At 54.5% G+C, this 27,333-nt stretch overlaps 1 protein-coding gene across 1 annotated transcript; it reads right to left on the bottom strand.

Annotated features, from left to right (window-relative positions):
* Positions 1–469: 469 nt before the first annotated feature.
* ONECUT3 (one cut homeobox 3) lies at positions 470–19,642 on the bottom strand. The gene is made up of 2 exons (XM_003788701.1): positions 18,454–19,642; positions 470–762 (listed from the first exon to the last, which is right to left on the bottom strand). The coding sequence occupies exons 1-2, from the start codon at positions 19,640–19,642 to the stop codon at positions 470–472; spliced, it is 1,482 nt and encodes a 493-aa protein (XP_003788749.1).
* Positions 19,643–27,333: the final 7,691 nt, after the last annotated feature.

Raw genomic sequence — 27,333 nt, 5'->3', positions numbered from 1 at the left:
TCCCTTTTTGGGGGTGGAGGCGTCTGGTAAAGGGCAGGTTAGTTATTCATAAAATTCCTTTTTTTAAAATACCCGGTTTATACTTCTAGTATGTGCTTCTTGGCCCACTTTAGCGGACCACACAGTGAGCCCTGGTTTTCTCGAGGCCCCCTGGCATCCTGATCTGAGAGGTGGCTGGGGGACCTCTTCTGTCTCCCCTGCTCCCCTTGGGGGCAGAGGCTTCCTTTGGCCTGGAGGGGGTTGGAATGGAGGAAGGAGGGGGCCCCTTCTTGTGCACTTGGGCTGAGAAGTGTGCTGCACCCCCCCAGGTGTGGGGGGGCCTGGACAGCACTCCGCCTGCCTGTGCCACCCCGGGGGCAGGTTTCTGGGCGGGCGGGATGGGGCTGGAGAAGTGGGAACAGAGAGCGCAGGCCAGGCCGTCAAGGGGGGTGGTAGGGTGGGGGGACGCGGTCGGGGGGCCAGGCACGCCTCAGGCCTTGGAGAAGGTGGCAGCGGCGCTGGCCGGGCCCCCCGGGGCTGTGCCAGGCTCCTCCGCCCAGCGGTTCATGCAGCGGCGCCGCGCGTTCATGAAGAAATTGCTGACGGTGTTGAGCTCCAGGCCCAGCTGCTGCGAGATGGTGACTTGCATCTCTTTGGACGGCCGTTTGTTCTCCTTGAAGATGGCGATGAGCGTGCGCCGCTGCAAGTCGGTGAACACCAGGCGCTGCTTCTTGGGCTGCAGCGCGCGCTCCTTCTGCTGCTCCTGCTCCTTGCGCTTGCAGGCTGTGGGTGAGCAGCGGCCGCGGACCGGGAGGCGAGCCGGACACAGCACCACCACGCGGGAGTCCCGGACAGGCGAGCAGCGCGCGTCAGGAGGCCGGGAAGAGGGGATACAGATCACACGAGGAGAAAGCACGCAGCACCAAGCAGAGCAGGGGTGGGGTGGGGGACCCGAGTAAGGACAAAGACGCAGGGAAAAACGGAGAAAGGAGGAAGGCACAAGGGAGAGACCAGCGTAACAGAAAGAGGCAGTGACAAAGACACACAGGGCAGAAGGAAGGGACAGGGAAACAGCAAGGAAGAGCAACATCCAGAAATGGAAGGTGAGGGACGGCAGTCAGGCAGACACGGAGGCAGGTGAGGGGGAACAGAGGAGAGGACACAGTGAGCACATATCGCAGGCATGGACACTGCACCCTCCAGTCCCTTTTCTATGGTGCTTGTCCCAAGCAACTCCTCCCCAGCCCGGTATCCCCAAACCTCTCGTCCTGCCTCCTCCCCAAGACTCTTCATCCACAGGGCAACAAGAACTGGTGTTGGTCACTTTTTCCCCTTCTTTCTGCAACTCCAAACTGGGGAAGTTGAGGAAATGACATAGAACCTCTACTGGTGAGTTATTTCTGGCTCAGTGTAGCCTTGGGTGAAAGAAATGGTTAATTAATAGGTGCTGGGGTGCATCACAAGCCCCAGCAAACCCCTCCTGCAACCGTGGGGTAGTTCCGGGTTGCTGCTTCTACTCCCCTAGACTCTCTCTGCAAGGCCTGACCCTGTCTCAGGCTGACTTTGGAGTCTGAGTCTCCACCCCCATCACAGTTTGAGACCCACTAGCTTGGCCTCCCTCAAGCACCCAGGGGACCCTCTAGAATTGAGAGAACCCAAGGAAGGAGACTTTGGAGGAAGAGGCTAAGGTGTAGGGACCAACTCTCTCTCTCCTAGGGGAGCAGGTTGCCTTTCCTCTTACGCCATCTGGCATGGAGCAGGCCTGAGATGCTTGCAAAGGGAAAAAACAGTAACAGCGGAGGGCAGTGCAGCAGGGCGGCACCTGAGTTGTTATTTGCCTTGCTCCTGCTGCAAAGCAGACACTTCCCCTCAATGCAGTAAAGGTGAGGGGGTGGGCAATAGTGGGTACAAAAGTGGGCTGTCCCCACCCAGGGGTGGGCCACCAGCAGATGGGCTAATTGGTGGCATCAGCTCTAAGGAAAGGGACTGGAATCCAGTCTGGGGATTCCAGACCAGAATCCCACACCAGCCTGGGGCTGTGGGTGGTGGACAGCCTGCCCCACTCTGCCTCCCTCTGGGCCCCAGAAATGACCAGTGGTACATGCTGTACTAGCAAGTGTCTCTGCTCCCTGTTCCTCCTCTGTGCCAGCCCTGTGGCCTACTGGGACGGCACAGCAAGCTTGCTTTTTTTGGTTTCAGAACAGCCAGAACAGCTGACGTGTTAGATCGATGTCCATGTCCATACATACACGTCCACAAAAATAAATAAATGTTCCCTGTGTGGTGACTCATGTTTCAGGTACAACAGGTTCACCCATCTAGTGTGTGAGCTGACACACACTTCACTTCCTCTGACCTGGGTTGGGCAGTGAGAGCTTCTAACTGTTATTTGTTTCAGGTTTTAGGATTAAATGTGAGTGATGGCTGCAGCTACTGGACATTTTAGAAAATCATCTAACATAAAAGAGGGAGAGAAGGAGAGAGGAGGAGAAAGAACAACCAAGAAAAATGGTTGCAGGTAGGGATAAACACCAGAGAAACTGACAAAGCAGGCTATAACTGTAATTATAATTAAGCTATAATTAATTTTCCTAGAGGGGTAAGAGGAAACTATTGTATCCATGAAACAAGTACATGACGCTGTGAACTAAAAGCTAATGAGAAAATGGGCTTGGCGCCTGTGGCTCAAGTGGCTAAGGCGCCAGCCACATACACCTAAGGTGGCGGGTTCGAATCCAGCCCGGGCCCTCCAAACAACAATGATGGCTGCAACCAAAAAATAGCCGGGCGTTGTGGTGGGCGCCTGTGGTCCCAGCTACTTGGTGGTCCCAGCTACTTGGGAGGCTGAGGCAGGAGACTCGCTTGAGCCCAGGAGTTAGAGGTTGCTGTGAGCTATGATGTCATGGCACTCTACCCAGGGGGATAGCTTGAGGCTCTGTCTCAAAAAAAAAAGTGAGAAAATATTCTTACAATTTAAATACAGGATAATAGCTGGAATAAGAAGTATTCAAGATAAGGATTGGAAGATAAAGTTAAGCAAATATCTCAGAAAATAGACCAGGATAGATGCAGAGGTAGAAAATGGGAAAAAGACAATAATGCAGTTAGAGGATGAATTAAAATGAAAGAGTTTTGTCACCTGATCAAAAGTCAATTCGAAAGTAGAGGAAGAAATGATCAAATAAAGAATGAAAAAATCTAGAGGTAAAGGACAGGAACTTCAAGATTAACGGAAGCCATGAATTCCTCAGCTCAACGCATGAAAGAGACATATTTGAGGCCCCTTTTTGTGAAATTTCAGGGCACCAGGAATAAAGGGAAAATCCTAAAAAGCTTCCAGAGATGAACAGTCACATGAAATCAGAGAAGCTATGCTTTTCTCAAAAACAAGGAGATAGTGGAGCAAAGTTTCCAAATTCTGAAGAAAAATTACATGCAGACAGAATTGCCAAATATCCAAACATCAAGCATGGAAATGCAATAAAAATATAGTCAAATATCCAAGGACTCCAGAAGATGACTTTCTGTATACCTTTTCTCAGAAAGCTACTAGAGGATGTGTTCCATCCAAATGAGGAGGTATATTTGAAAAGGGAGTTACGGAATTCAGGAAATGGTATCCAACCTAGGAGAAAGAGAAAAGGGGAGGAGAGACCCTAGAAGATAGCTAGACCAAAGTACTTGGGACAGGAGGACAATCTCACCTAGATTTCCTATGTGTGGAAAATCCTATTGAGTTGGTTTTGCATTTTGTTGGAGGGTATGGGAAGATTTTATGTTTGGCAACTATTAACTCCTAGAAAATCAAACGGTTGTACAAGAAAGGAAATGTAATCCTAATGCTCTATATGGCTCAACTGTGGATGTTCTTCACTGAAAAAACATAACAATGTTAATTACTGAATATTGATTTAAGCAAAAGACTATATTTGCAACTACTTACGTTGAAAAGCTGACAGAGGAGGTGGGTGTAGGTACAGATGTATAAAGATGGCAAGGCAAAACCTAGAAGGTGGTGAACCAGATAGCCTTTTTTATATGAAAGGGGAGGGAAGAACATATGTTTATATTTTATCTGCATAAAGAAACATTTTAAGGAAACACAAGAAACTGCATAGACTTCTCCTCTCTTTGGGACTTGGACACCCTGTGAGTGTCACAGGGTCACAGGAGGGGATTACCTCATCTCTTGTAATCTTCGGTTCATTCACTCATTTATTCATTCATTTAACAATTTCATCCTATCTTTACAGTAGGAGCAGAAACATAAATGCTCCTCAGAAACTCACAAGATCATTGTATTGGCTCTGCGCCTGTGGCTCAAGCGGCTAAGGTGCCAGCCACATACACCTAAGCTGGTGGGTTCGAATCCCCAGCCCGGGCCTGCCAAACAACAATGATGGCTGCAACCAAAAAATGGCCAGGTGTTGTGGCGGGCGCCTGTAGTCCCAGCTACTTGGGAGGCTGAGGCAGGAGACTTGCTTGAGCCCAGGAGTTGGAGGTTGCTGTGAGCTTGATGCCATGGCACTCTACCCAGGGGGATAGCTTGAGGCTCTGTCTCAAAAAAAAAAAAAAAAAGATCATTGTATCAAAAGCTTTACATGTGTCCTGCTGTTCAGTCCTTACAGTGATTCCATAAGGCCTGGATTTTTCTCTATTTACTCAGAGAGGGAAAACCATCTGCCCAAGGCTGCCAAGCAAGTCCTGCCAAGGACAAGACAGGAACCAAAGTTGCTTGGGTCTGATGGGAGAAGGAGGTGAGATGTAGGTCGCCTCCCCCCAAGTCCTACCCCATGTCCCCATCCCTAATCAAGTGCCTAATGGGGGCCCAGAGGCAGAGGCTGGGAGAGGACTGGAGTGAAGCAGTGAAAAAACTTCAGGTTTTGTCGATTACAGCAAAAAGAGGCTTGGTTCACCCCCTCCCTGGTTCAATCTAATTACAGCTTCTCGAAGCCCATCGATCCAGGCTCTAGTCCGAGCTATTTACTGAGAGCGCTTTGTCATCGCCCCATCCCCCATGGTGGGGGTGGGAATGGGCATGGGGGGGGGGATGTCGCCCGATGCCCCCCCCAGCATGCCTCTAGTCACTGTAGCCACTTCACTCACTTTAGCCTAAAGGCCACCCCTTGATCTGCCCCACAGGTGGCGGTTATCTCCCTCTTTTACGAAGGAGAGGCTAGAGACAGACTAGACCTGAAAAGCCCAATGACTGACCAACTAGCAGCAGCCACATGCTGTGGACCCACCATGGCCACCTGTTTTAAGGAGACCTCTGCTGGCCTCCAGTCACATCTCCCCAGTTACATCTTCCACCTCTCAGCACTTCCTCTGTTTTCTATGCCCCCTATCTCTTCCACTATTCTCATCTAGGACACCCAATCCCAACGGTGGGGATGAGGATGCCCCCAGACCTGGATTATCACCACCAGGCAGGAGGTCTCACAGCTAGCTCTGAGAGCCTGGGTGAGTCACTTCCTGGTGAGCCTCAGTCCCTCTTTGGTAAGGACCATTCATCTCCTTCAAGCATTCCTAAGTGCAGGCCACCCTTTTCCCCCTCCCACCTTCCCCTGTCCAAGAACCTCCCAGTCCTCATCTCCCACCCTGCCCACACACACCCCTGCCCCACTGGCCTCATCCCAGCACAGTCTGGCCTCTGAGATTTTGCACTGGCTGTACCTTCTATGGGTTGCTTTTCCCCAAGTTCTCCCAGGGCTCCCTCACCTTCTAATCTCTGCTCAAGTATCTTCTTCCCCTTGAAGCAACCCTGAACCACCTCCCACAGTGTGATCCTACAACTCTCCCCACCCACCCAACCCTTTCCTCTTTTCATATTTCCCACAATCCCTAAAATGAGGGAATGTGTCTGTCCAGATGCCCATTTGCTCCCAGTCAGCCCTGCTCTTCTTCCACCACTGGGGCCTGAGGCTCTGATACTAAGAACAAAGGATCCTAAGATGCCCTGAATTAGGGTTCCAGGGCCCCCGCCCACCTACCTCCCCCACGAGGATCAGTTATCAGTCATTTTTGGGCCTAGGCATGAAGAAGATCTGGAGCTGGCTCCTACAGGGTCACAGAGGCCCTGGGAGGAGATCAAAGATCATCCAAAGGAGGCTGAGTCCCCATCCCCAAAGCTGAGCAAGGGGGCACATAGCAAAGGTGCTCATGAAGCAGTGTCCAACCTAGAAGAGTGCTGAGGCTGGGATCCTAGCCTGGGATCTCCACCACCAACAAGATCAGTCATTTTCTTTCTTTTTCTTTTTCTTTTTCTTTTTTTTTTTTTTTTGGAAGTTTTTGGCTGGAGCTGAACATGCCACCTCTGGTATATGGTGGTGCCCTACTCCTTTGAGCCACAGGCACCACCCGCCAGTTATTTTCTTTTCAGCAGGATGCGGGATCAGGAAACCTCAGGGGTGAGATCCTGGAAATGCAATTGCCCCCTTTGTCCCTGATATCCTTGCCATTCTTGCTGTGTATGGCAGAGGGCAGCTGTCTCCAGCCCAGCCCCAAAGGGTTGAGGCCTCCACTGCCTTCAGTGGGGCAAAGGGAAGGGAAAAGCCTTTTGGCTTCACTCCCCTCGGACTTGACCCCCTCTTCCAACGGCACCTGCTCCCTCTGCTTCCTGCCTTTCTAAAAGCTGCTGGGGCCAGCAGGCCATCCAGGGACCAGAGAGGGGATCTATAGTGAGTGGGTCACTATATGACCATGAAGTTTTCCCCACTCTCAGGGTAGGCCCCAAGATTCAGGCCGCTCCAAAAGTCTTCCTGGAGAGAGGAAGAATGGAGAAACTGAAGTTAGGAGCAGGGAGTAGTATTGTCCCAGCCAAGGAACTCTTACACATCCCTCAAAGCCCAGGAGCAATAGTCACTCCCCCTGGAAGTTCTTCCTCACTTCCCAAGCAGAAGCTCAGCTTTGTCCTCTGGGATCCTGGCCACTGTCCCCACTTCTGGCCCAGCACTGACCCCATGGGGCCTGAGACCTCTCTGTTGCTCAGCACAATGTATGTCTATAGGAGGTGGCTAAGGATATTTCTAACATGCTGCTGGGTTACCCTGCTGTTTGGATGGTGGGGCACTGGGAGGGGAGCCTCAGCCTAGACTGGAAGGGAGACTTAGGCAGCCACTGCCCTGGAGGGCAGGGCAGGACAATGGAAGCTGCCCCCCCCCACACACACACATACAGCAGCAGCACCTTCATCAGGTGAATGGCTGGAGCCTGCTGATCAGTAGTAGGAGGGTGAAAGCCTGGATTCAGTCACCTGGCTGGGATCCTGCCAGTTAACTCCCCTCTCCCTTCAATAGAGGACTACACCTTTCTCCTTCCTCCTGCCCCAGCTTCTCTCTCCCTCCCTCTCTTCAATTTCCCTTTGCTCTACCCCTTCCATCCTCCTCCTCCCTCCTTCTTTCTCCCCTCTCTCCTCCTCACCTGGGGGCACTCTGTGGCTGGGCTGCTTTCTTTCTTTCTTTTTTTTTTTGAGTCAGAGTCTCAAGCTGTCACCCTGGGTAGAGTGCCGTGGGGTCACAGCTCACAGCAACCTCAAACTCTTGGGCTTAAGCGATCAGCCTCCCAAGTAGCACAGGGTGCCTCTGACTGTGCCTAATTCAGACCACCCCTCGGTGCATGTTTGTGTGGGCTCAAGGAGGTTCTCCACCACTGTGTGTGCCTAAGAGGGCCTGGCTGGGTGGGTGGCATGCAGGTGGTCTGAGTGAGGTGTTGTGTGTGTGTGTGTCATGAGCACAGGAGCTTGGCTACAATGAGAGGTTCATGTCTACACACAAGCAAACTATGTCCATTTGAGAGACTGAGAAAACCTGTGACTGTGGCAGGCGCTGTACATGTGACAGGTGGGAAAAATGGGCCAGCTTGTGGGAGGACCTGGAGGGGTGTTGGATGGGTATGGCCCAGAGGAAGTGGCTGTGGTGGCCTTGGGCCATGGGGGAAGAACTGTGGCCAGCAGATCTCAGTGTGACATTCATCTGCAGTGAGCATGGGGTGCAGGAGGCTAGTAGAGTAGATGTGGGGCAGGAGGGCTGTTGAGTGTGCAGGGGTCTGGGTATGGGGTCACCTTATGGAAGTCTGCATGTGAGATGCACGTCCTTGTCCACTTTGCCCCCAGGATGGCCCCTGTCTACCTCTGGCTGAGCTCCCCTCACCATTGCTAGTCAGTAGGGACACCAGGCTAGGCTCTGTAGGCCAAGTGGCCCCAAACACATACCTTGGGATCTGTGGACATCAGTTTTCTACTTGATTAAGTGGATGCAGTGACCCAGACCCTCGTGTCCCCATCTGTGAGAGGGGGTGATGGTCCTACTGTGCAGGGATTGTCAGAACCTGTGAAGCAAGCTATGAATGAATGAATGTCAAAGCCAAGCCCTGTAACCCACTCATTCATTCATCCATTGGAGCACCTAGATGGAGCTCCTAGATGGAGCACCTGCTATGTGAGCAGCCAGACACCCCACAGCCTCAGCTCCACAGCCAGGTCTGGAAAGAGAAGTTACTCTAACAATCACACAGATACATGGAAAGCAATGCCTGTGATTTTGTTCCCAAACAAGGAGGCTGGCTGCCCTCCCTCTCAGCAGCAGGAGGCATAGAGGTGGCCTCAGAGGGACTCAGCTGGGCTCAGTGAGGCCTCCATGTGGGGACACAGCTGGGCACATACCCAGGTGTTGGAATAGTCAGGGGAGGGCCAATGAAACCCAGAGGATGGCTAGCACTGCGGCACTGCTGGTGTGGCTCAGACAGGAGAGGCCTGAGCTCAGGTGGCACCAGCAGGACAGGGCCCCCAAAGGACAACAGCTGGATGATGCCCAAAGGTGGACTAAAAAAGGGCTTCAGGATTCAGCCTTGAGGAAACTTGAGTGACCATCCCCTGTCTATCAGTCTCTATGTGGACAGAGCACCATCAGCTGAGCTTTCTTGTCTATCCCTGTGTGCCTGTCCCCTGGGGGTCCGTCCACCTGGGCTCAGTGTGGGATGAGCAGCAGTGTCCCTCTCTTTACCTTCAGGCCACCTCCTGCTCTGGGCTCTCACTTCATAGCTTCACTTGGAGAAGACAATTCAATACCAAGCCTGGTCTCCAGCTGGGATGATGACTGGTTTCCTTGGTGATGCATCCTGCCCTGGTCACAAGCTGCCTGGGCCCAAATGGAAGGAGCCACGATGCCCCAATCCTGGTGGCTTGTCCCCAAAGGCTGCACTGGGCTTAACATCTCCCAGTGGCCTCTCTGGACCAGAGTCAGTTGGGGGTGACTTGCCTAAGGTCATGTCTGATCATCCTGGGAGGGCCTGGAGCACACATCTTAATTCTCTTTATCTATACCCTGCACCCCTGTGGGAGCTGAAAAGGGGTTCCCATGGGAGGCATGAGGTCTTCTCCAGGGAAGGGTGCTGAGCCACATCCCTGTGGCTAGGTGAGGACTGTCTCAAGGGCCTCATTGGCCCCATATCTGCACCCCTACACCCTCATTCTACCTCCCCTCTCCCTGCCTGCCTGGTGCACCTGACCACACCTTACTCCAGGCCTTGGTACCCCATGGCCAGCACTCAGCCTTCTGGAGAGGTCCCACCTCCCTTTCCTCTCTCCCCTCCAATCTCCCCTGATGGGATTTTAATGGCTGCATTTTCAAATTAGTTCTGAACTTTTCAAAGACTTATCAGGGAAACGAGCTGTTTCCAGTAGATTTGGCCTGCCCCTCCCAGGTGGCTCCATCTGGAGGCTGTAACTTCATGGGAGGGGTGGCAGGGGTAGCTCTCACCCTTGGTCCTTGAGCCGTAGAAACATGCCCCCATTCAGGCACCTGTAAATCCGCAAATAGGGGCAAAGGAGTCACCAAACACACAGAGAACCCCCCCCCCCAAACACACACAGGGCTTTGATTTTTAAAAAAATGTTAAGGAGACTTGCTGGCTGTTGGAAATAGATTTGAAAAAGATGACAGGAAAGGAACCAAAGATAAGAAAAAGGACAAAGAGGCTAGCCCGGAAAAGGGGAGGTTTGACCCAGCATTGCAATTATTGGGAAATTAATCCACAGATAAACTCACATACACAAAATGATCCGCCCCTGCACATAGGCACTGCAACCCTATGGTGACCAAAAACTATTTGAAATAGCCTAAATATCAGTGGGGCAGGGAAAGAAGTGGTAATATAAAGAACGAACTGCCCAAACAGTGAAGTACTAGGTAGCTGGCAAAAGTGACCGGGATGGGCGCTCTTTGCTGACGGGAAATGATTTCTCCAGGTGTGGAGGGAGACATAAGCAGAGGCTGTTTAAAAAAGGAAAAGGAAAATAAAAAGAATCTGTGCCTGTTGCTGTTTTAAGTGTTGCCTTTCTTGAGAAGGAGAAATACAAGCTGTGATAGACAGGGAAGTGAGTGGAGGGGACCCTCTTATTCCATTTAAATTTGGAACCTGGTGAATGTGTCACCTATTTTAAAACAATATAGATTTTTTTAATTTTTAGGAACAGGGGGTGGCGCCTGTGGCTCAGTGGGTGGGGCGCTGGCCCCATATACCGAGGGTGGGTGGGTTCAAACCCAGCGGCCAAATTGCAACAACAACAAAATAGCCCTGAGCTGTGTGATGCCAAGGCACTCTACTGAGGGTGATAAAGTGAGACTCTGTCTCTACAAAAAAAAAAAAAAAAAAGAACAGGGATGAGGTGGCGCCTGTGGCTCAAAGGAGTAGGGCATGGGCCCCATATACCAGAGGTGGCGGGTTCAAATCCAGCCCTGGCCAAAAAACTGCAAAACAAAAAAACAGGCTCAGCGCCTATAGCTCAACCGGCTAAGGCGCTAGCCACGTACACCTAAGGTGGCAGGTTCGAATCCCCAGCCCGGACCGCCAAACAACAATGACGGCTGCAACCAAAAAATAGCCGGGCGTTGTGGCGGGCGCCTGTGGTCCCAGCTACTTGGGAGGCGGAGGCAGGAGACTCGCTTGAGCCCAGGAGTTGGAGGTTGCTGTGAGCTGTAATGCCATGGCACTTTACCCAGGGGGACAGCTTGAGGCTCTGTCTCAAAACAAAAAAAAAACAAACAAAAAAAACAACAAAAAAACAGGGATAGGAAAAAACAGAAGGGAGGTGAAGGAAGAGAACAGGAGTAGTTGTTGAGCTTCCACTGGGCTGGAGCCAAGCGCAGAGCACACTGGCAGCACACTCTTGGGCTCCTGCTCATGGGGAAGGAGGCCTAAAGGCTGCTTGAGTGAGGTGCAGTTTCCAGGGGATGGGATGTGGGAACCTACTCAGGTGACTCATGGCCACAGGTGTGCAGTGTGGGGAATCTCAGATTTAGCACCAGCCGTGTGAATCCAGATCCTGGCAAGCTGAGGAGGGCATGTGCGCTCTGCATGCTTTCAGGCTTAGGGAATGCCTAACCTCACTGAGGACCGACCCAGTGGGCAAGACTGAAGTGCAGATATACCTTCTGATAGGTCCCTGGATGCAAAAGGGCGCTTGGAAACTCATGGTTCCCATATTCAGAGTCCTCTATTCACCCACCCCCAGTCTCTGTGAGCATGAGTGACTTTCCCAACATCCCAGCACTAGGGAGAAGGTCGGGAAGCATCTGCTCAAATGCCCTGAGAAGTGGTCTGGCATCCAAAGCTGAGGGTGCAAGGACCACTCTCAGCTGCCAGGCACAGGTTTTGCTCATATCTCTGAACAGTACAGTGGCTGCCACCAGGAGAGATGGGGATTCTTCCAGGTGCCCCCATACCGGCTCTATGGCCTTTCATGTGCCAGACCCATGCAAGGGCAGTTGGGGGTCATAAGCCCGTGTCTGCAGACCTATCCTAGTGTGAATGTGGGCATCTACACTTGTGCTCCTATGCACGCTATGCCTGCGCCAAGTGTACCTTTCTCCATAGCCAAGTGTCTTCGTCCCTCTTTCTCTTTGCTGTAAATCTGTGGCTTTGTGGCCTGACTCTGTAAGCCAGAGGGGTCCCCCAGTGTCCCCCAGACCTGCCTGCACAAGACTCCAAAGGGAAGAGAGTGCCAACTGTCTCCTAACCCTACCAACATCTGCACTTGTCTGGCAGGGGAGAAACTGAGGTATAAGTGTCCCCACACTGCCCAAGGTCAGACGAGTCTCCCAGGCTACTCCTGGTTCCCAAATCAGCCTTTCCCTCATCTACTAGTGCTGCCTTCCCTATTGATCAGGGTCCATATTTAATTAAGAACATGATTCAAACCAGTTTGAACTCCCTTGCCAGGTACATGCAAAGAGATTGTGGGGGCCACCTTCACTCTTCACAGCTACTCTGGACTTTTCTTGCCTTCAGCCTTTGTCCCTGCAGGTCCCACTAGCCAGAAGCACCCTCCCACATCCATGCAGGAGGCTGGAGGATTAGGGCACTGAAAGGTGGTGCCAGAGTATCTACAGGATACTGGCTTTGAGGCAGCATGCTAACCAGGGGATCAAACTCCCAAGTGGCCATAAAAAGCCACTTCAGGCTGTGGGGCACAGGGCAGCAAGGGATGGGAATAGGGCTAGGAGACCAGCCAGGAAGAGGAGGAGGATGCCAGTGGTGGTAGACTAGAGTGGTAATGGTTGACAGAGAAGAAAAGATTGGGAGAGAGATCCAAGGAAAAGAATGGAATGGAAAGTCTTGATTAGTTCTGGGGCTTTGCACTAAGGGATCTTCAGAATAAAGGAGCCAAATGCCAGGCCCAGTCCCTTGCTATGAAAGCAACACCCTCAATGTATCTATGGGCTTAACTGTGGTGTGTGGGTGAGCGTCCCATCTTTCCAGCTCTGACATAATTACAGAACGGGGCTTTTTGGGCCTGGGGCTGACATTGGGGAGGAGGGTTCACCAGGAAGAATGAGGTGGGGGATCCGGTTGGCTCCAAATTGGACCTGGCTCACACCCCTCATTTCTGACAGTTTCTGGTAATCTCCAAGAGGAGAGGGGACTCAGTGTGCTCACAATACTGTCACCCTAGGAAAGCCAGAAGAGGAACACAGGACTTACAGCCCCTAAAATATGTGGCTCCTGTAAGGAAGAAAGGTGGAGCTAGTCACCTGCCACTCACCAGGAAATCACCCAAGCTGTTTGTAAACCCCCCTTCTTCTGCTGTCCTGGGCTTCATCTCCTAACCCTTGTCCCCTCAATGCCATCTGCCTTGAGCAGTCCCCTTCACCTCTGCAGAAAGTCAGGGAATGTGGGCATCTCAAACCTAGTTTTAGCTCCACCAGACTCACCCTCATCCCACCCCTACGGGAGGGGCTGAACATTCCTAGCAGCCCATTTTACTGCTGGGGGAGCTGTGGTTGTTCTCCCCCTGCAGGAACCTGGGCTGTGTGGCTTTGGCAAACATCTTTCTTTCTCTATGCCTCAGCTTGCTGGTCTACAGAATGGGCACAGCGATTGCATCCAGTTTGAAGGGTCATTCTAGATGATTCCATCGCTTATTCCTGACAGATAAGCCAAGAAGAGGGAGGGTTTGGGGTATCCAGCTAGCCCCCTCTCTACCTCAGAGCCTGCCTCCTCTCCCTCCCCCTCTGCCTGGGAGGCAATGTCCTTCCTGGGCCTTGAGGTTAAGAGGAAGGGGCTGGTTTGGGGACACCGAGTCACTGTGGGCATTGAGCACAAGGTGTCTGGTACTTCCAGTCCTGGATGTAGTCTAACCTACTCCATGCACCTCTGTGGGGCCTACAATGTCCCCTTCATAACTCTGCCTTCTGAGTGTCATTTGATTCTGCCCATTTCTCAGAGGAGGAAACTGAGGCTCAGACCCTTTTGCCCAGAACCAGTGAGGGATGGAGCCCAGGGGAAGCCAAGGCAAGCCCCATGACTCCTAGTAGGGCTGGGGCATTTTTTCGGGGGATATCTATAAGATATGTGAACTCTGTGCAGTGGGAGGTGAGGTTGTTACAGAAGGCAGAGGGGGTTACAGTGTTACAGTGAGGGGGTTCTGAGTGCTTATAGGGGAATAGACAGCTGTCCCTGGGAGGAGACTTCCAGATTGGACTTTTCTGGGCTGAGTCTCTACAGCCGCTGACAGCCTCCCTCAACCCCACCCCACATTTCAACATCTGTGTGTAGGCAGCATATTAGGAGAAGGAGGTGGGGGTGGCAGGGCCTGTCTTAGCCTAGGTAGGGGAGACTGTTCTGCCTCTTCTTCTTCCCTTCCATCAGCATCTCCTCCAGACCTCCAACCCCAGCAACACCCTACTCGTTAACTGCCAACCAGACGGAGCTGCACTGTCACTGTGCTGTTACTGCACTCAGAGCCATCGGCGCTGGGTTCCAGAAAGGGCTCCAGGTTTTGTCTTTAGGACAATTTGTTCTGTCCAGGAGCAAAGCATCCCATCTACCCCGAGTCCCTTCCAGTCTCATTTTCCCCTCATCTCTACCATTCCCTAAGGATTCTGAGCTCGTCTTACAATGGTGCCAACAGGAAACTGGCCCTTCTTTTAACTATCTCTGTTTAAAATTTTATTTTATTTATATATATATACACATACACACATATGCATATATTCTTTTTTTTTCTGATCAGTTACAAAAAATAGTTTTCCTCCAGAGTTGCAATTTAAACGATATTTGAAGATGGCCAAAGCTATCGACCCAGCAAGGGTGATGAATTAGAGACGGTAATTCGAATTCATCGACCACCCCCACCCCCGCTGAGGAGTCCACCCACCCTATCCACAGCCCTTCTCCCATAATTACTGTTTGAGATGGGGAAGAAGAGAGGGTTTCGATGAGGAGGTGGCTCTCATTCTGTGGGACTCCAGTGGACCCTGCGGTGGGAGTCTGTTCTCCCATGGGAGCCTAGACAGTCCAGAATCGAACAGTACCCAGTTTCCTGTTCACAATTTACAGATGGGTAAACTGAGGCACACAGACCAGGCAGTGGGGTCAGGGACTCTAAAGTCTGTTGTGAGATTTCTTGGGTGCTTTGATGAAACAAAGAAGCAACCATTCCCCTCTCCCCCGCTCTCCCCATCCTGGAAGAAGGGTGGATGCTGCACTTTAGCCCTGGGTGAGGACAGAGGTCCATGGGCTGGGGGACAGAGTAGTCCTCCAGCCACAGGTCAGTGATCTCCACTTCCTATCTCTCTTTTTATTTGTCTCTCCCCCTCTCTTTTTGTCTTTCTTTTCCTCTGTTCCTTTCAATTTTGGTTTCTTTTTCTCTCCCCACCCCCTCTATCCTTTTTGTTTCTCTCTCTCCCGCTTCATCTTGTTCTGTCTCTGTCCGTCTGTCTTTCTCCGCCTTTCTTCCTTTCTTCCTCCCCACCTACTCTCATCTTTGCTTCTTCCCCGTTCTTTCTGTTCATCTGTAGAAACGTGTCTTTCTCCCTCCGTGTCCCTGTCTCTCTCCTGGCCCCAGCGCCTCTGGGGACACCCAGCAGCAGCTCCAGACAGAGTCAGAGAGAGTGGTGAGGCAGGCAGCGGGCAAGCGCTCCAGGGGCGGACTCAGGGAGGAAAGTTGGCAGAGGAGACCTTGGGGAGGCGCCCTGGATGGAGACGTGTGAAGAGGAAAGGCAGGGAGTCCTCCGCTACTGGGTCGAATTGTGCGAAGGGGACAGATTTCTCTCTTCGTGGGTGAGCGGGTCGGGAGCCGACAGGGACTTTGGCGCTCCCGGTGCGCGCTAGAGAGTGCAGACTCCCTCCACCGCCGCCTCTCCTCAATCACCACGATTTGCCGCCACTTAACCACTTTTCATTTGCGCAGCAACCGGAACTAAAGGCCTTGGCCAGAGCCTAATTACCCTGCCGCCCTCACCCAGCCACCTCTAACATCCTGGTGGGAGGGAGTTTGCCAGAGGCGGGCATGAGCTCAGGGCTGGGGTGAACTGGACAGTTAGGATTTGCAAGGCCGGTCGCCGACCCACGACGTGGGTAGCCACCAAGGGGAGCTGGAGAACAGCCGCTGCTCCCGATTTATTGCCTGCAACATCGCAGAGCCCTGCTCAGCCTCAGTGCCCACTCACCTCCCCACACCATCCCCCATGTTACTTTGCAAAGGCAGCTATTTTAACTCCCATTGGGGAAATCAAGGCTCAGAGAGATAAAACTGTTCACCATTGCCACAGAAAGGGAGGGGCAATGCTGAGAGGAAAACTTGGCCTCGATTTCCCCATCTGTAATTATACTTTTGACAGGAAGGCCTGGGTGGCCATCCGGTGGATAGAAGCAAACACAGATCCAGGGATTGTCACTTGGTGGTCTTTGAGCAGGGCTGGTGCTGCTCACCAGGCAGCAGGAACCCTCAAGGGACTTCTCACCTGTGGCCTCTCATTCTGTGATGCTCAAGCTGATCTTTTGTGTGGCCAAAATTTAGTATTCAAATATGGCTAATGCGTCATGCTAGTTACATAAAGTGAAGGTGAGGAAAAGAGAGTCTTGTGAATTTCAGGTATGCTTGTGGGGGAGACAATGTCCCTCAAATATATACACTGGTGAGGAGACTGTAGGTGGTGGGGTGTCCCAATATATAAGCCACCTAGTGCTTATATATTGGGACTGGGTGGCAGCAGCAGTATCTAACAAGTTACAGCTATACCTTTAGCCTTGCACATAGGGTGAGCTCTCTACACCCCTGAGGTCAGCCACACTGTAGATTGCAGGTTGTATCATTGCATATGTCACGCCGGCAGGACAGAGCAGATCCTACCCTTATATAAGACTGTCTAGGTTCTGGTAGCCATTTCTAACTTGGACCTCCCTGGCCACTTGGTTAACTGCCCCAAAGTGAGGGATTTAAGAATCCCATAAGAATGGCTCAGCGCTCATAGCTCAGTGGTTAGGGTACCAGTCACATACACCAGGACTGGCAGTTCAAACCTGGCCTGGGTCTGCTAAACAACAATAACAACAACAATAACGACAAAAAAATAGCCCGGGGTTGTAGTGGGCGCCTGTAGTCCCAGCTACTTGGGAGGCCAAGGCAAGAGAATTGCTTAAGCCCAAGACTTTGAGGTGGCTGTGAGCTGTAATGCCACAGCACTCTACCAAGGGTGGCATAGTGACACTTGTCTCAAAAAAAAAAATCCCATAAGAAGTTCCAACTAATTATCTTACTCTGCAGAAACAGAAGGGGGAAACTGAGGCCTGTCTGTGGGTACAGGCTCCTGGAGGTTGTCCAATCCACCTAGGGTGGGGGGAGGGAATGGCTGGCTGGGGAGGAATGACAGAAGGCCCTCTTCATCCTCCAACTCTTGCTGTCTCTTCCATGCCCCCCTGTGTGGCTGGGAGACCTGGGGAACAGCTCCCCACAACATCCTTCTTAGTGGGGCGCCTCCTAAAGCCTCCTCCTGTTCCCGCCCTTCTCGCCCTTGTGCTTAGAGTAGCGATCGATCAGGCGCCAACCACGGCAGCTATTGTCCCTGTGGCTGGGGTAGGCAGCCTCCTCCCCAGCACTGCCAGGAAAAAAGAGGTCGCCCACCTAGGCCGGGGGTTCTCTTGTATCTTCACCCTACACTAATCCCCAGGAAATGAGGGCCTGGCCCGGCTGCCCCTCTAGGGGCAAGTGTGGACTTCTGTTCTCAGCTGGGAGAGAGGAGAGAGCGGAGGTCCCCAAGGGGCCGGTGGCTGAGTGTGAGTGAGAGCGACAGAGACACAGAGACAGAGACAGAAAGCGAGAAGAAAGGATGGGGAAGAACAAGAGAAAGACTGAGCGGAAAAACAAGAGAGAAATGGAGACCAGTTTGTTCGGAGAGAAAGGAGAGAAGTAGAAATGAGAAACACAAAACCGAAAGGCAGACAGGCAGGCTGGGCGCGCGCGCCGGAGCCAGGAGAGAAGTCGCGGTGTGTGAAGGCCTGCGGGCGGCGCTGACCAAGGGTCCCCCGGGCCGCCCCTCCCCCGCCCATTCTCCAGTGACCTTTGCCAGCGGCCAGAAGGGGGAGGGGGCTATCGATCGCGGAGGCAGAATTACAAAGAAGAGCGCGCTGGGCCGGGGGCTGAGCGCTGGCCCGGCCTCTGCTGCCACAGAGCCGGCGCCTACCTAGTACACGGTCTCGGAGCTCAGAGGTTTGGGACTGGAGACTCAGTAGCCCCCCTCCAGGACCCTTCGGGAAGAGGAAAGTGGCAATCCAAGCTGACTACAGGAGCTCGTCGGGGGACACAGCTCCCTCCTCACATCCCGCGCGTTTGTGTACACTCACACAAAAAACACATACGTACACAATGAGCTACCCTGAGGGCTGTTTCAGAGAGGTGCCTGGACCCTTTTTAGAGTCTAAACGGGGAGTAGAGAACCCCTATTCGTTAGTGAAAGTGCAGAGGAGGCGATGGGGGCAGGGGAAAATGGCACAAGCCCTTTCTCTCTTTTGGAGATTGTATAAACCGACAGGGGCTCAGGTTGCAGATCACAGGTTAGCCTTGGGCTAAAGGTTTCGGGCTGGCTTAGTGCGCTTGGTCTGAACCTGGGAAGCTGGCCCGGACGGCTCTCGATGTTGGGGAGCACCAAGACCACCCGTCACCCTGAGGTCAAGCTATGCGCGCCGCGCTCCTACCTGCGAGGCGCAGTGCCGACATGCGTTGGAACTCGGGCTCTTGCAGCCACTTCCACATCCTGCGGAAGGTCTCACGGCCGGATTTGAGCTTGCTCCAGGGCTTGGGGTTGCGCAGCAGGTCGGAGAGCGTACCCTGCGAGCGACACAGGATCCGCTGAGCGAAGATGGCCTGCGGGATGCTGTAGCGCTTCAGCTCCGCGGTGATGCGCTGCGCCACCTCCTTGGTGTTGATTTCCTCTGCAGCAGCGCCCGCGTTGGGGCCGCTGCCGCCCCCGCCAGGGCCGCTGCTTCCCGCGTGCGGACCGTGAGCCCCGGCCGCTGCCAGCCCGCTTAGCGGCGCCAGCAGCCCAGCGGCGCCACCTCCACTCGCTCCGCCGCTACCTGCGCCGCCGCCGCCTCCGGGTAGCCCGCGGGCCAGCGCGTCCTCTGCGCGTCCCAGCAGCGCGGCGTGCGGTTCGAAGGCGGCGGGAGGCAGTAGCTTGTCCCCAGCCAGATGGCCTGGCGCACCATAGGCAGCCAATGGCGGGGGCGGCGGCGGCGGCGGGGGCTGTGGGGTACCGTGCAGCCCTGGAGGCAAAGCATTGGGCAGCGGCGACAGTGGCGACCCCATGGCGGGCAGCTCCTTGCTGTAGGGCCCGTAGAGGTGGCCCACAGAGGCCAGCGCAGCGCGTTCGTCGCGCATGAGGGTGAAGCTACCGCTCACGCTGGCAGCCAGGCGTTGCGGCGGGGGTGGCGGGGGCGGCGCGGCCGCTGGGTGCGGGTGAGCGTGGGGGTGGCCACCGTGCGCCCCGGCCACGGCTGCGGCTGCCGCGTGCTGGTGGAACTTGTCGGCCACCGCCGCCAGCGGCGGCAGGTGCTGCAGGGGCGTGAGCGTCGTGTAGGTGCCGCCCAGCCCAGGCGCTTCACAGGCCATGCCCATGGCTGGGTGCAGCGGTCCCGCCAGCTCCCCACGAAAGTCGGCACCGCCACTCGCAGTGCCTGCGCCGCCCGCGCCCCCGGAGCCTCCGCCACTGCCACCGCCGCCGTCCAGCAGGCTCGCCATGCCGGCCACCAGGCCTGGGCGCCCGGGCGCCACCAGGCCGCGGTGCTGCGTCGCCGCCGAGCGCGCGTGGCCGGGGCTCAACAGCTCGCCCGCCTGCGCGTGGGCCACGCCGTGCAGGCCCCCCAGGCTTTCTAAGCTCAGCTCCATGCTCGGCCGCCCGCCAGCCGCGCGCGCTCCTAGGCGCCGGCCCGGCGCGCTCAAAGCCGCTGCATCGCTCCCGCCCTCACCCCGGTGGCTGCGCGCTAGGCTGCCCGGCTGTGCGGCGCTCAGCCCGGCCCGGCTGCGAGCGCGGCCACCAGGATGTGGCGGGGGAGCGGCCGCCGGCGCCGGGGCCCGAGTCTGACGTCAGCGCCCCCGCCCACCGGCTCCTGCCACTGTCTCGCTCTCCTCCCGCCTGTGCCCCCTCAAACGCCAGGCAGGCCGGTGTCCACTAGACCGTGGGATTCTGTGGTCCCCTGCTTCTGCGTCCGTCCGCGCCCCCTTGGCGGACAACGGACGAGGGTATGAAAACAGACTACGCCTAGGTCGGGCTGGAAGCCTGGTCTCTTGGTCTCTAATTTCGTGCCTCTTTTCTTCGGTTCTCTCCAGAGAGTCTGGAATGTTACTTTCCTTCCTGGCGCTCTTGAGTTCATCTCCAGAGAGTCCCTGGGAGTGTGACTGGTGGGAAGCCTTCAGTGTCCCCTCCACTGAAACAACCCCCCAGGACGTGGCGGGCCTCTTCAAGCTCAGCTCCTCCTCCCCGCAGACTTCTGGAGTTCTAGCCCACTCACACAAGGAAAGTAGGCCGGGTCAGGGGCACTCTCTGCAGATGTTAGGATATGTCCTATGTGTGAGCACCTGGCCTCAGTTTCGCCTACTGTGCAATGGAGTACCTGGCCTCAGGGTTGCCAAAGACCCCTTCTAACTCCAGGGTCCTTCTACATGTTGCCAGGAGGCTGAGGATAACATGAGAGAGCCATTGTCACTCTCCAGCCCAGGGAAGCTGAGGACGCTCATTCTGTTTCCTGAGAAGTCCCTGCTGCTAATTCTTCTTTGTCCCCCAAGCATCTTCTTTGGATGGGGGAACCAAGACACCCCTTCTCCTCACCACCTGGAGACAGGGAGACCCAGGTTCTGTGGTAACTGCGATAAATGGGGGCCTTCTCACCCTCCCCCATGAGATCCCTCCAGTGGAGTAAGATATAGAGATCAAGGAGGGGGTTCCACAGTGGCCAGGCCAGAACCTAGAGAGTACTCCCATCTTGGGGCCAGAGTCTATGGTGAGGAGAGGGTCCCGGACTCAGCCCCGCCCTCCTCATCCTATATATGCTCCCCCACTGCTGCCCATTCTCTAGAAGAGGAAAGGGGGTAAAGTTAAGAGAGCTTTCTTCTGGGGTCCCCATCCCCCATCTCAGTGGGCAGAACCAAGAGCTCTAAGCTGGGAGTGGAGGGGCTCCCTCTCCACTACATGCAAACCTTTGGGCACCCCCATGCCCCCAGTCACAGGCCTCGGACCTTCAACATAATTACCAGCCCCCTCTCCCCAAGACATGGTTACACATTGGAGATGTGATTTTCTGAACTGTGACTAGGCTTGTAGCCTCATAGCAGGGCTTTTTCTGTATCCCAGTTTCCTTTTCTGTGATATAGGAAGGGGGTCTTTCCAGCTGCCCCATCTGAGGGCTGGAGGTGGGTCTATATTGACCAGAAAGGGAAAGGAGAGGAGACTAGCTCTGAATTGGAGGGCATAAAGGAGCAACATGATCTGGACTTGTAGGTTAGAAAGATCAGGTAGTAGAGTGTCCTGATGTAAGTCCTGGGGTGGAATAGGGTTAAAGGAACTCCTGTTAGTGCTTAGGACTCAGCATTGAGGAAGTGTTCAATGTTAACCAGGCACCCAATCTCTCCTTCCCCAGCTGCAGAGAGTGGAGTCATGCCACCAAATTCTATACTGCTTCAGACCTCAGGTAGAGGGTGCAGTTGGTGATGGTAGGGTTACCCCCTTCCTAAGTCTGTCCAAGTGCCACACACACCCCAGTCTAGGTCCTTGGACATTTCAGTTCCAGGATCTACCTACAATTTGAGGTAGTTTACATAATTACAACTATCTTCTAGGTGGGAAATGGAGGTGGGGAGAGAGGGGTAGGTCTGAAAGGCAGAGTGTCCCCCACCCCCTGGGGCAGATTCAGAGTCTGGCTGAGCTGTGCCCTAGCCAGGGCTCCTCAATCTCACCCTCCAACAATCACAGATAATTAAAAATAATCGTGGGATCTAAAAATCAATCAGCCGCCATAAAATGATAGCATCCCAGGCTCAAGAAAGCCCAGACCAGGTGGGGGCTGGAGGGGTCTCTTTGGGTGGGAAAACACGAAGACAGAAGAATGTTCTCCCAAAATGCCAACCACAGGGAGCTCCATGGGGTAGGGGCAGGGGTTGGGATTATGTGGGCTTCCTTTTCAAAAGTATTTCCTACAGCTCAATTGTATTTTTCATTTTTTGTAACAAGCATGTGTGACTTTTCTAACAGGGAAGGCATCCGTTCTGAAAGAAAAAAGGTGGATCCGCAGCTTTGAGAGGAAGGGTCCCATCCCTTGCTGCCTTAGGACACCCGGTGACCCATTCCCAAGCTCCCTAGACTTGGAAGGGGGTGCTAGTCTGGTGGAAATTACGCTTATGCAGGTATGGGGTCCCCCCATCCCAGCCTTAGGCTGATGGGGACTTGGAGTTCCCCAGAGACTGGGATTTTGCTTCTTATAGAGGCTGAGTTCCCATTGGGAGACTAAGCAAAAATTTTTGGGTCCCTAAACAGGGAGCATGGCCCCCTGGGGCCCCAAGCCTGCACTCCCCCCACCAGTGGCCTTTTATTAATTAGTAAAATAGAATTGAGCGGGCTTCAGGACCGGGCAGGCTGCTCAAGCCTTGATCGATCTTAAGTCATTAGGCAAATTGCCTGCAGGGGGGATGGGCGGTCTGGATGGGACTGGGTGCACCCCATCCTGGCCTCTCAGGAACCTGGGCTACAACCCAGGCTCTCTGGTCTCAATTTTTCCCTACAAGAAAATTGGAATTTGACTCCCAGAATTCATGTTTGCACCTGGGGTGCCTCAGCAGGTGCTGGGCTGTCAAAGGAGAACACAAACCCTCTCTGTGCCTAGCCCCAATCTGGGAGAAGCCAGAAAGCACAGACTCCTGCGGCTTACCCTAGGGCTTGGACAGTCCAGCAAGCGGAGGGAGACTGGGGCTTGGGCCTTCTTCTAACCCTGGGGGCCGAATTGTTTTAGTATTTCCCCCCTGTATAAACCCTCCCTCCACTCCAAGCCCCATTGCCGCTTTAATCAGTATCCTCCAGCCGCCTTCTTGAACGCGCAGCCTTCCCTGCTGGCCTCTCACCGCAGCTAAAAATATTGAGGAGGATAGATACCCAAAGTTTCCCTTTTCTAGGCCTTCCCCAAGCCCCTCCGGGGTCGGGAACTGATTGTTTAATTCGATTTGTCTCCCAGGGAAATGAAAGTTCACTGTTGCTGCGCACTCCTCCCCCTTTTCTTAGACCGAGGTTTTAATAGATAACGGCGATGCAAGCCCCCCTCCCGCTCCCTGTCGGAGCCTTAGATCCGCACAGGTCCCACCTCAGCCCCCTAAACCCGCCAACGCCCCAAATCTGGGTCGTGCTGCCTGCTACCGCCGGCTACTTCCTGTCTACTCCAGCCGCCTTCGTTCGGGCGGGGTCGCGAGACTTTATTTAAATTTTGACCAGGAAGGACCCAGACTTTTTCCGGCCTGGCGGGGGTACCGATAGGGCTCAGTGCGCGGTGCCTCAAGTTTCCACTCTCGGACGTTAGGAGAGGGGACTGCCTGAGCGCCCAACCCGGGGTGCCACGACGTTGGGGTTTCGCTTCTGGCGGGCCCAACATTCCAGCTTTCCTGCTCGCGGTCTCGGGGCGCCGGGGCAGCGTTGGCCCGTGGGGTGGATGGTCGCGCAGGCTGTTCTGCGACAGCTGTGCCGGATCGATCCCCGCGGCCTCCCAGGCCCCGTCGCCCCCGCAGCGGCGTGCGGCTCCATCGAATCCTCATCGCTCTCGGCCCGCGCCTCCCGCCGCGCGCTCCGCAAACACGCTCTTGTTTGCGCGGGGGCCCCAGGGCTGGGCAGCCGCAGCGGACAGGGGGCGGGCAGGGGGTCCCTGGACCTAGCGACTTAGTCTGCCCTCCCTCAACAGCTCGACCTCTGTGGGCCCCAGGGTTCAGTTCGAGGGACACAATTAGAGGAGGAAATGACATCTCCCCGGTCCCCAACTCTAGGGCCTGGGGCAGACGCAGGGGACGACCAGGAACCCTAGCCGCGCCTCCGTTGCCCTACTATAAAGTAACACGCTGGGGCCTGTGGACTGGAGGGCTCCCAGGGCAATGCCCGGGTTTGGGCTCAGGCCTGGCCGCTCTCCTCTTGTCCTGCTTGCCCCCTTTTGTGACTTCCTCTGCGTGTGGCCTGTTTGTCCTGGTCAGATGCTGGGGGTCTGACGCATAGCCAGATGTGTGCGCTCAGCAACGCTCTCTCCTTCGGACCTGGATCTTTCTCTCTGGGCTCCGTAGAAATTATCCCCCACCCCCACCCAACTTGCAGGTCCTGAGAAAACTGCGTGTTAGTGTCACTTTGCAGTGTGGGGAAAATGAGGCTGGGCCGGGTAGGCAAGGGCTGCAGCTTCCGGGAGGGGAAAGCGGACGAGCCAACTCCAGGACGCTCCACCCCGATCTGGGCTGGTGGCACGCCGCTCGGACTCTGCAGGCCTCCGACTTCCCGGACGCAACGAAACCCGCACGGGACTCCGCGCTTCAGAGGGTCTCAATCTCTGTCTCAGCCGCGCAGCTGCGCAGCTGAGCGCTAACCCGACCCACCGCGGCCTCTAGCCTCCACTAGACCACCCAAGCGCACCCGCTTCCCGGAAGGGAGGCTTCTTTGACAATTAAAAATGTAAATACATACGTTTAATTCTTCAAGCTGTCCTCCTGGCTGCAAGGCGTACGGCGGATCCCGGAGTAGGAATCCCAAGATGCAGAGGGCCCAAGCTGCCCTCGGGGCGTCTCTGGGCGTCGTCTCAGCCCAAGGTCCGCGCCGCTAGCTCTGCGCAGTCTGATTTCGTAGGCGACATCTGAGGGCAGAGACTGCACCCTGAAAGCCGAGGAAACAAGAAGACAGAGGAGGGAGTACAGACCTGGGGCAGCGCCCGCTTCGGAGACACAGACACCAAGGCCTGGGCAGGGAGTGAGGCCCCCGCCCTGGTGGATTCAGCTGCGTGGCGCCTGGCCTGGGGCCTCGGCCGGGTCCTGGCCTGGCCTGGCCCGACGCCGTATGGGAGTGGCTGGGCCTCATCAACTCGCCATTTATCTAAGCACACCAGCGCCCTTTCTGCTGGGTGGAGAGAGAACTGGAGAAGGGAGCGCACCCCATCCCACCAATAAAGACCACCCCCATATCCTTGTCGTCCTTAGATCCATCTTTCCTTTTGTACCTCTGAGTAGAGAGTGGGAAGTAAGGTCTGAGGGAAGGGGACAGGCTCAGGCTAATCAGTCTGCCTAGGTTGGAAGATGGGAGCTGGGTCATTCACTGGATTTAACAAACCTCTCTGTGTACCTCCCACCCTAGAGCTGGGGGCTCAGCCCCTGCCCCTCCCTGTGGAGCTCCCCATCTCAGGAAGGGGGAAATAAAGACCACACTGTCAACCCCATTCACCTGGGGTGGGAGGGCATTCTACCTCTTCCTGGAGGAGAGGCTCTAGAGGATGTGTTTTATAGGATGTATTACAGCCAGATTGGTAAATCAAGGGACAAAAAGACTCCTTGTAATTTAAGGAAGAAGGGGAGCAGGGAACAGGAGTCTGGCATTAGCCTAACGCTGGCACGTCTCAGGACTTCATTAGGAAATATTTGTTAGCTAGGCTCGGTGGCTCATGCCTGGAATCCTAGCACTCTGGGAGGCAGAGGTAGGTGGATTGCTTGAGCTCATGAGTTCCAGACTAGTCTGAGCAAAAGTGAGATCCCATCTCCTCTAAAAATAGAAAAACTGAGGCAAGAGATTATCGTTTAAGCCTGAGTTTGAGGTTGATGTGATCTATGATGCCACAGCACTCTACCCAGGGCAACAGCTTGAGACTGTCTCAAAGAAAAAAAAATATTTGTTGCATGAATCAATGAGATAAAACTGAACTAGGCTGAGTACTTTGGGGGGCAGATTCACAGTCAGACCTTGAATGCCAGCCTAAGAGGGGATTGCTTTTCCTCCCTGGCTGAGAGACCTACTGGGGAGGGTCCTGGGAGGCCTTTAAATAATCAATTCTCCTCCTTGTTCAGTATGTAAAACTGAGGGGAACCCCAGATGTGGGGATAGCATGGGCACACACACCTCTGCGTGTGTGTGTGTGTGTGTGTGTGTGTGTGTGTGTGTGGCAGTCAGGGGAGCTGTTTATTCTGAGCTTGGCAGGTGAGTCACCCTGTGCAGAGAGGAAACTTGTTTTTTCCCTCTGTTGAATCAGCACCAGCCTCACTCCTCTCTTCCCAAGGGGTGGGAACCTCCAATTCCCAAGGCACTATGATGCACCCAGCTGTCCCAGTTCCACCTCCCTCTCCACTCTACCATGCCTGCTGTGAGCTGGGGGTGTGCTATGAGGCAGCAACTCCAATTATTCCCATTTTTCAGATGAGAAGACAGAGGCACAGGGGAGTTCTAAGATTGCTTCCGGGCCACCAGCAGGTACACAGACTTCAGGGCTTTAGGTGGCCCCAAAGTGTGTCTAGCTGTCTTTTGTGTCCCATCTGGCTGAGGATGGTCAGCAAGACTCTGCAGGCCTCCAACTTCCCAGGCACAACAAAACCCACACTGGGCACCGTGCTTCAGAGGGGCTCAATCTCTGTCCCAGCTGAGCAGCTGCACAGCTGAGCGCTAACCTGACCCACCTCAGCCTCTGCCCTCACCTAGACCACCTAAGCATCCCTCTTCCCAGAAGGGATGCTTCCTTAACAATTAAAAATGTAAATATCCTGGGGGATTCCAGTTATAGACAGTCCCTGCTCCAAGGTTCCTTCTCCAGCCCTGGGGACAACCCCAGGAAGGCCAGGACCACCCTGTTCCTGGCAGTTGGGGGGGCAGCTCAACCTGCACTTTCTCAAGATTCCTTATTCTGTCCATGAGCCCTGCTCTAGGTGAGTACAGGTATGGAGGGGCTGCAGGTACCAGCTCCTGGGCACCCTCCCCATGCCAGCTCCTCACTTGGGAGCCCCAGACCAGAAGCAGTGGAGAGGGAGAACCAGTTGTGGGATGTCAGAGGTAGGACTTCTCTCTGGGACTCAGTTTCTCCCTCTGGGAAGGAGAAGGAGGGACTTGATGCTCTTTAAGTGTGAAGACAGTTTGGGGGTCTCCAAGGATCCTCTCTACAGTCTTATTCCTCCTTGTCCTTTTCCCCCTCTCCTTCTAGACATCCTCTCTCTTACCCCCCCTTTCTCCTCTCATCCCTCCTCTTCCTCTCCTTCGTCTCTACTCATTCCTCCTCCTCCTCTCCTCTCCTCCTTCTCCCCTCATCCCTCCTCCTCTTCTCCTCTTCTCCTCCCTTTCCCTCTCCTCCCTTCCCCTCTTTCTCCCTCCTCTCTTCTACCCTTCTCCCTTTCTTCTCTCTCCCTTCTCCCCTGCCCTCCCCTCCAGTGCAAACAGCTGTAATTGCTGTTCAGTCACCTCCCTAATGAGCATCCTGCCCCGCCCAGCAGTCCCTGGACGCTCTGTTCAGTAATTGCCTCCATAATAAATCCCTACACCTTGGCTGGGTTGGAGCTGCTGGGTTTCCCTCTCTTCCTCCTCCTCTGCTTTAAACAAAACAAAA

This window comes from Otolemur garnettii, unplaced genomic scaffold, assembly GCF_000181295.1.
Source record: "Otolemur garnettii isolate 467f Iridium unplaced genomic scaffold, OtoGar3 scaffold00029, whole genome shotgun sequence".
In the NCBI taxonomy this organism is placed as follows: domain Eukaryota; kingdom Metazoa; phylum Chordata; class Mammalia; order Primates; family Galagidae; genus Otolemur; species Otolemur garnettii.
The sequence above is the reverse complement of the archived record's forward strand: the minus strand, read 5'-3'. Positions and strand labels throughout refer to the sequence as shown.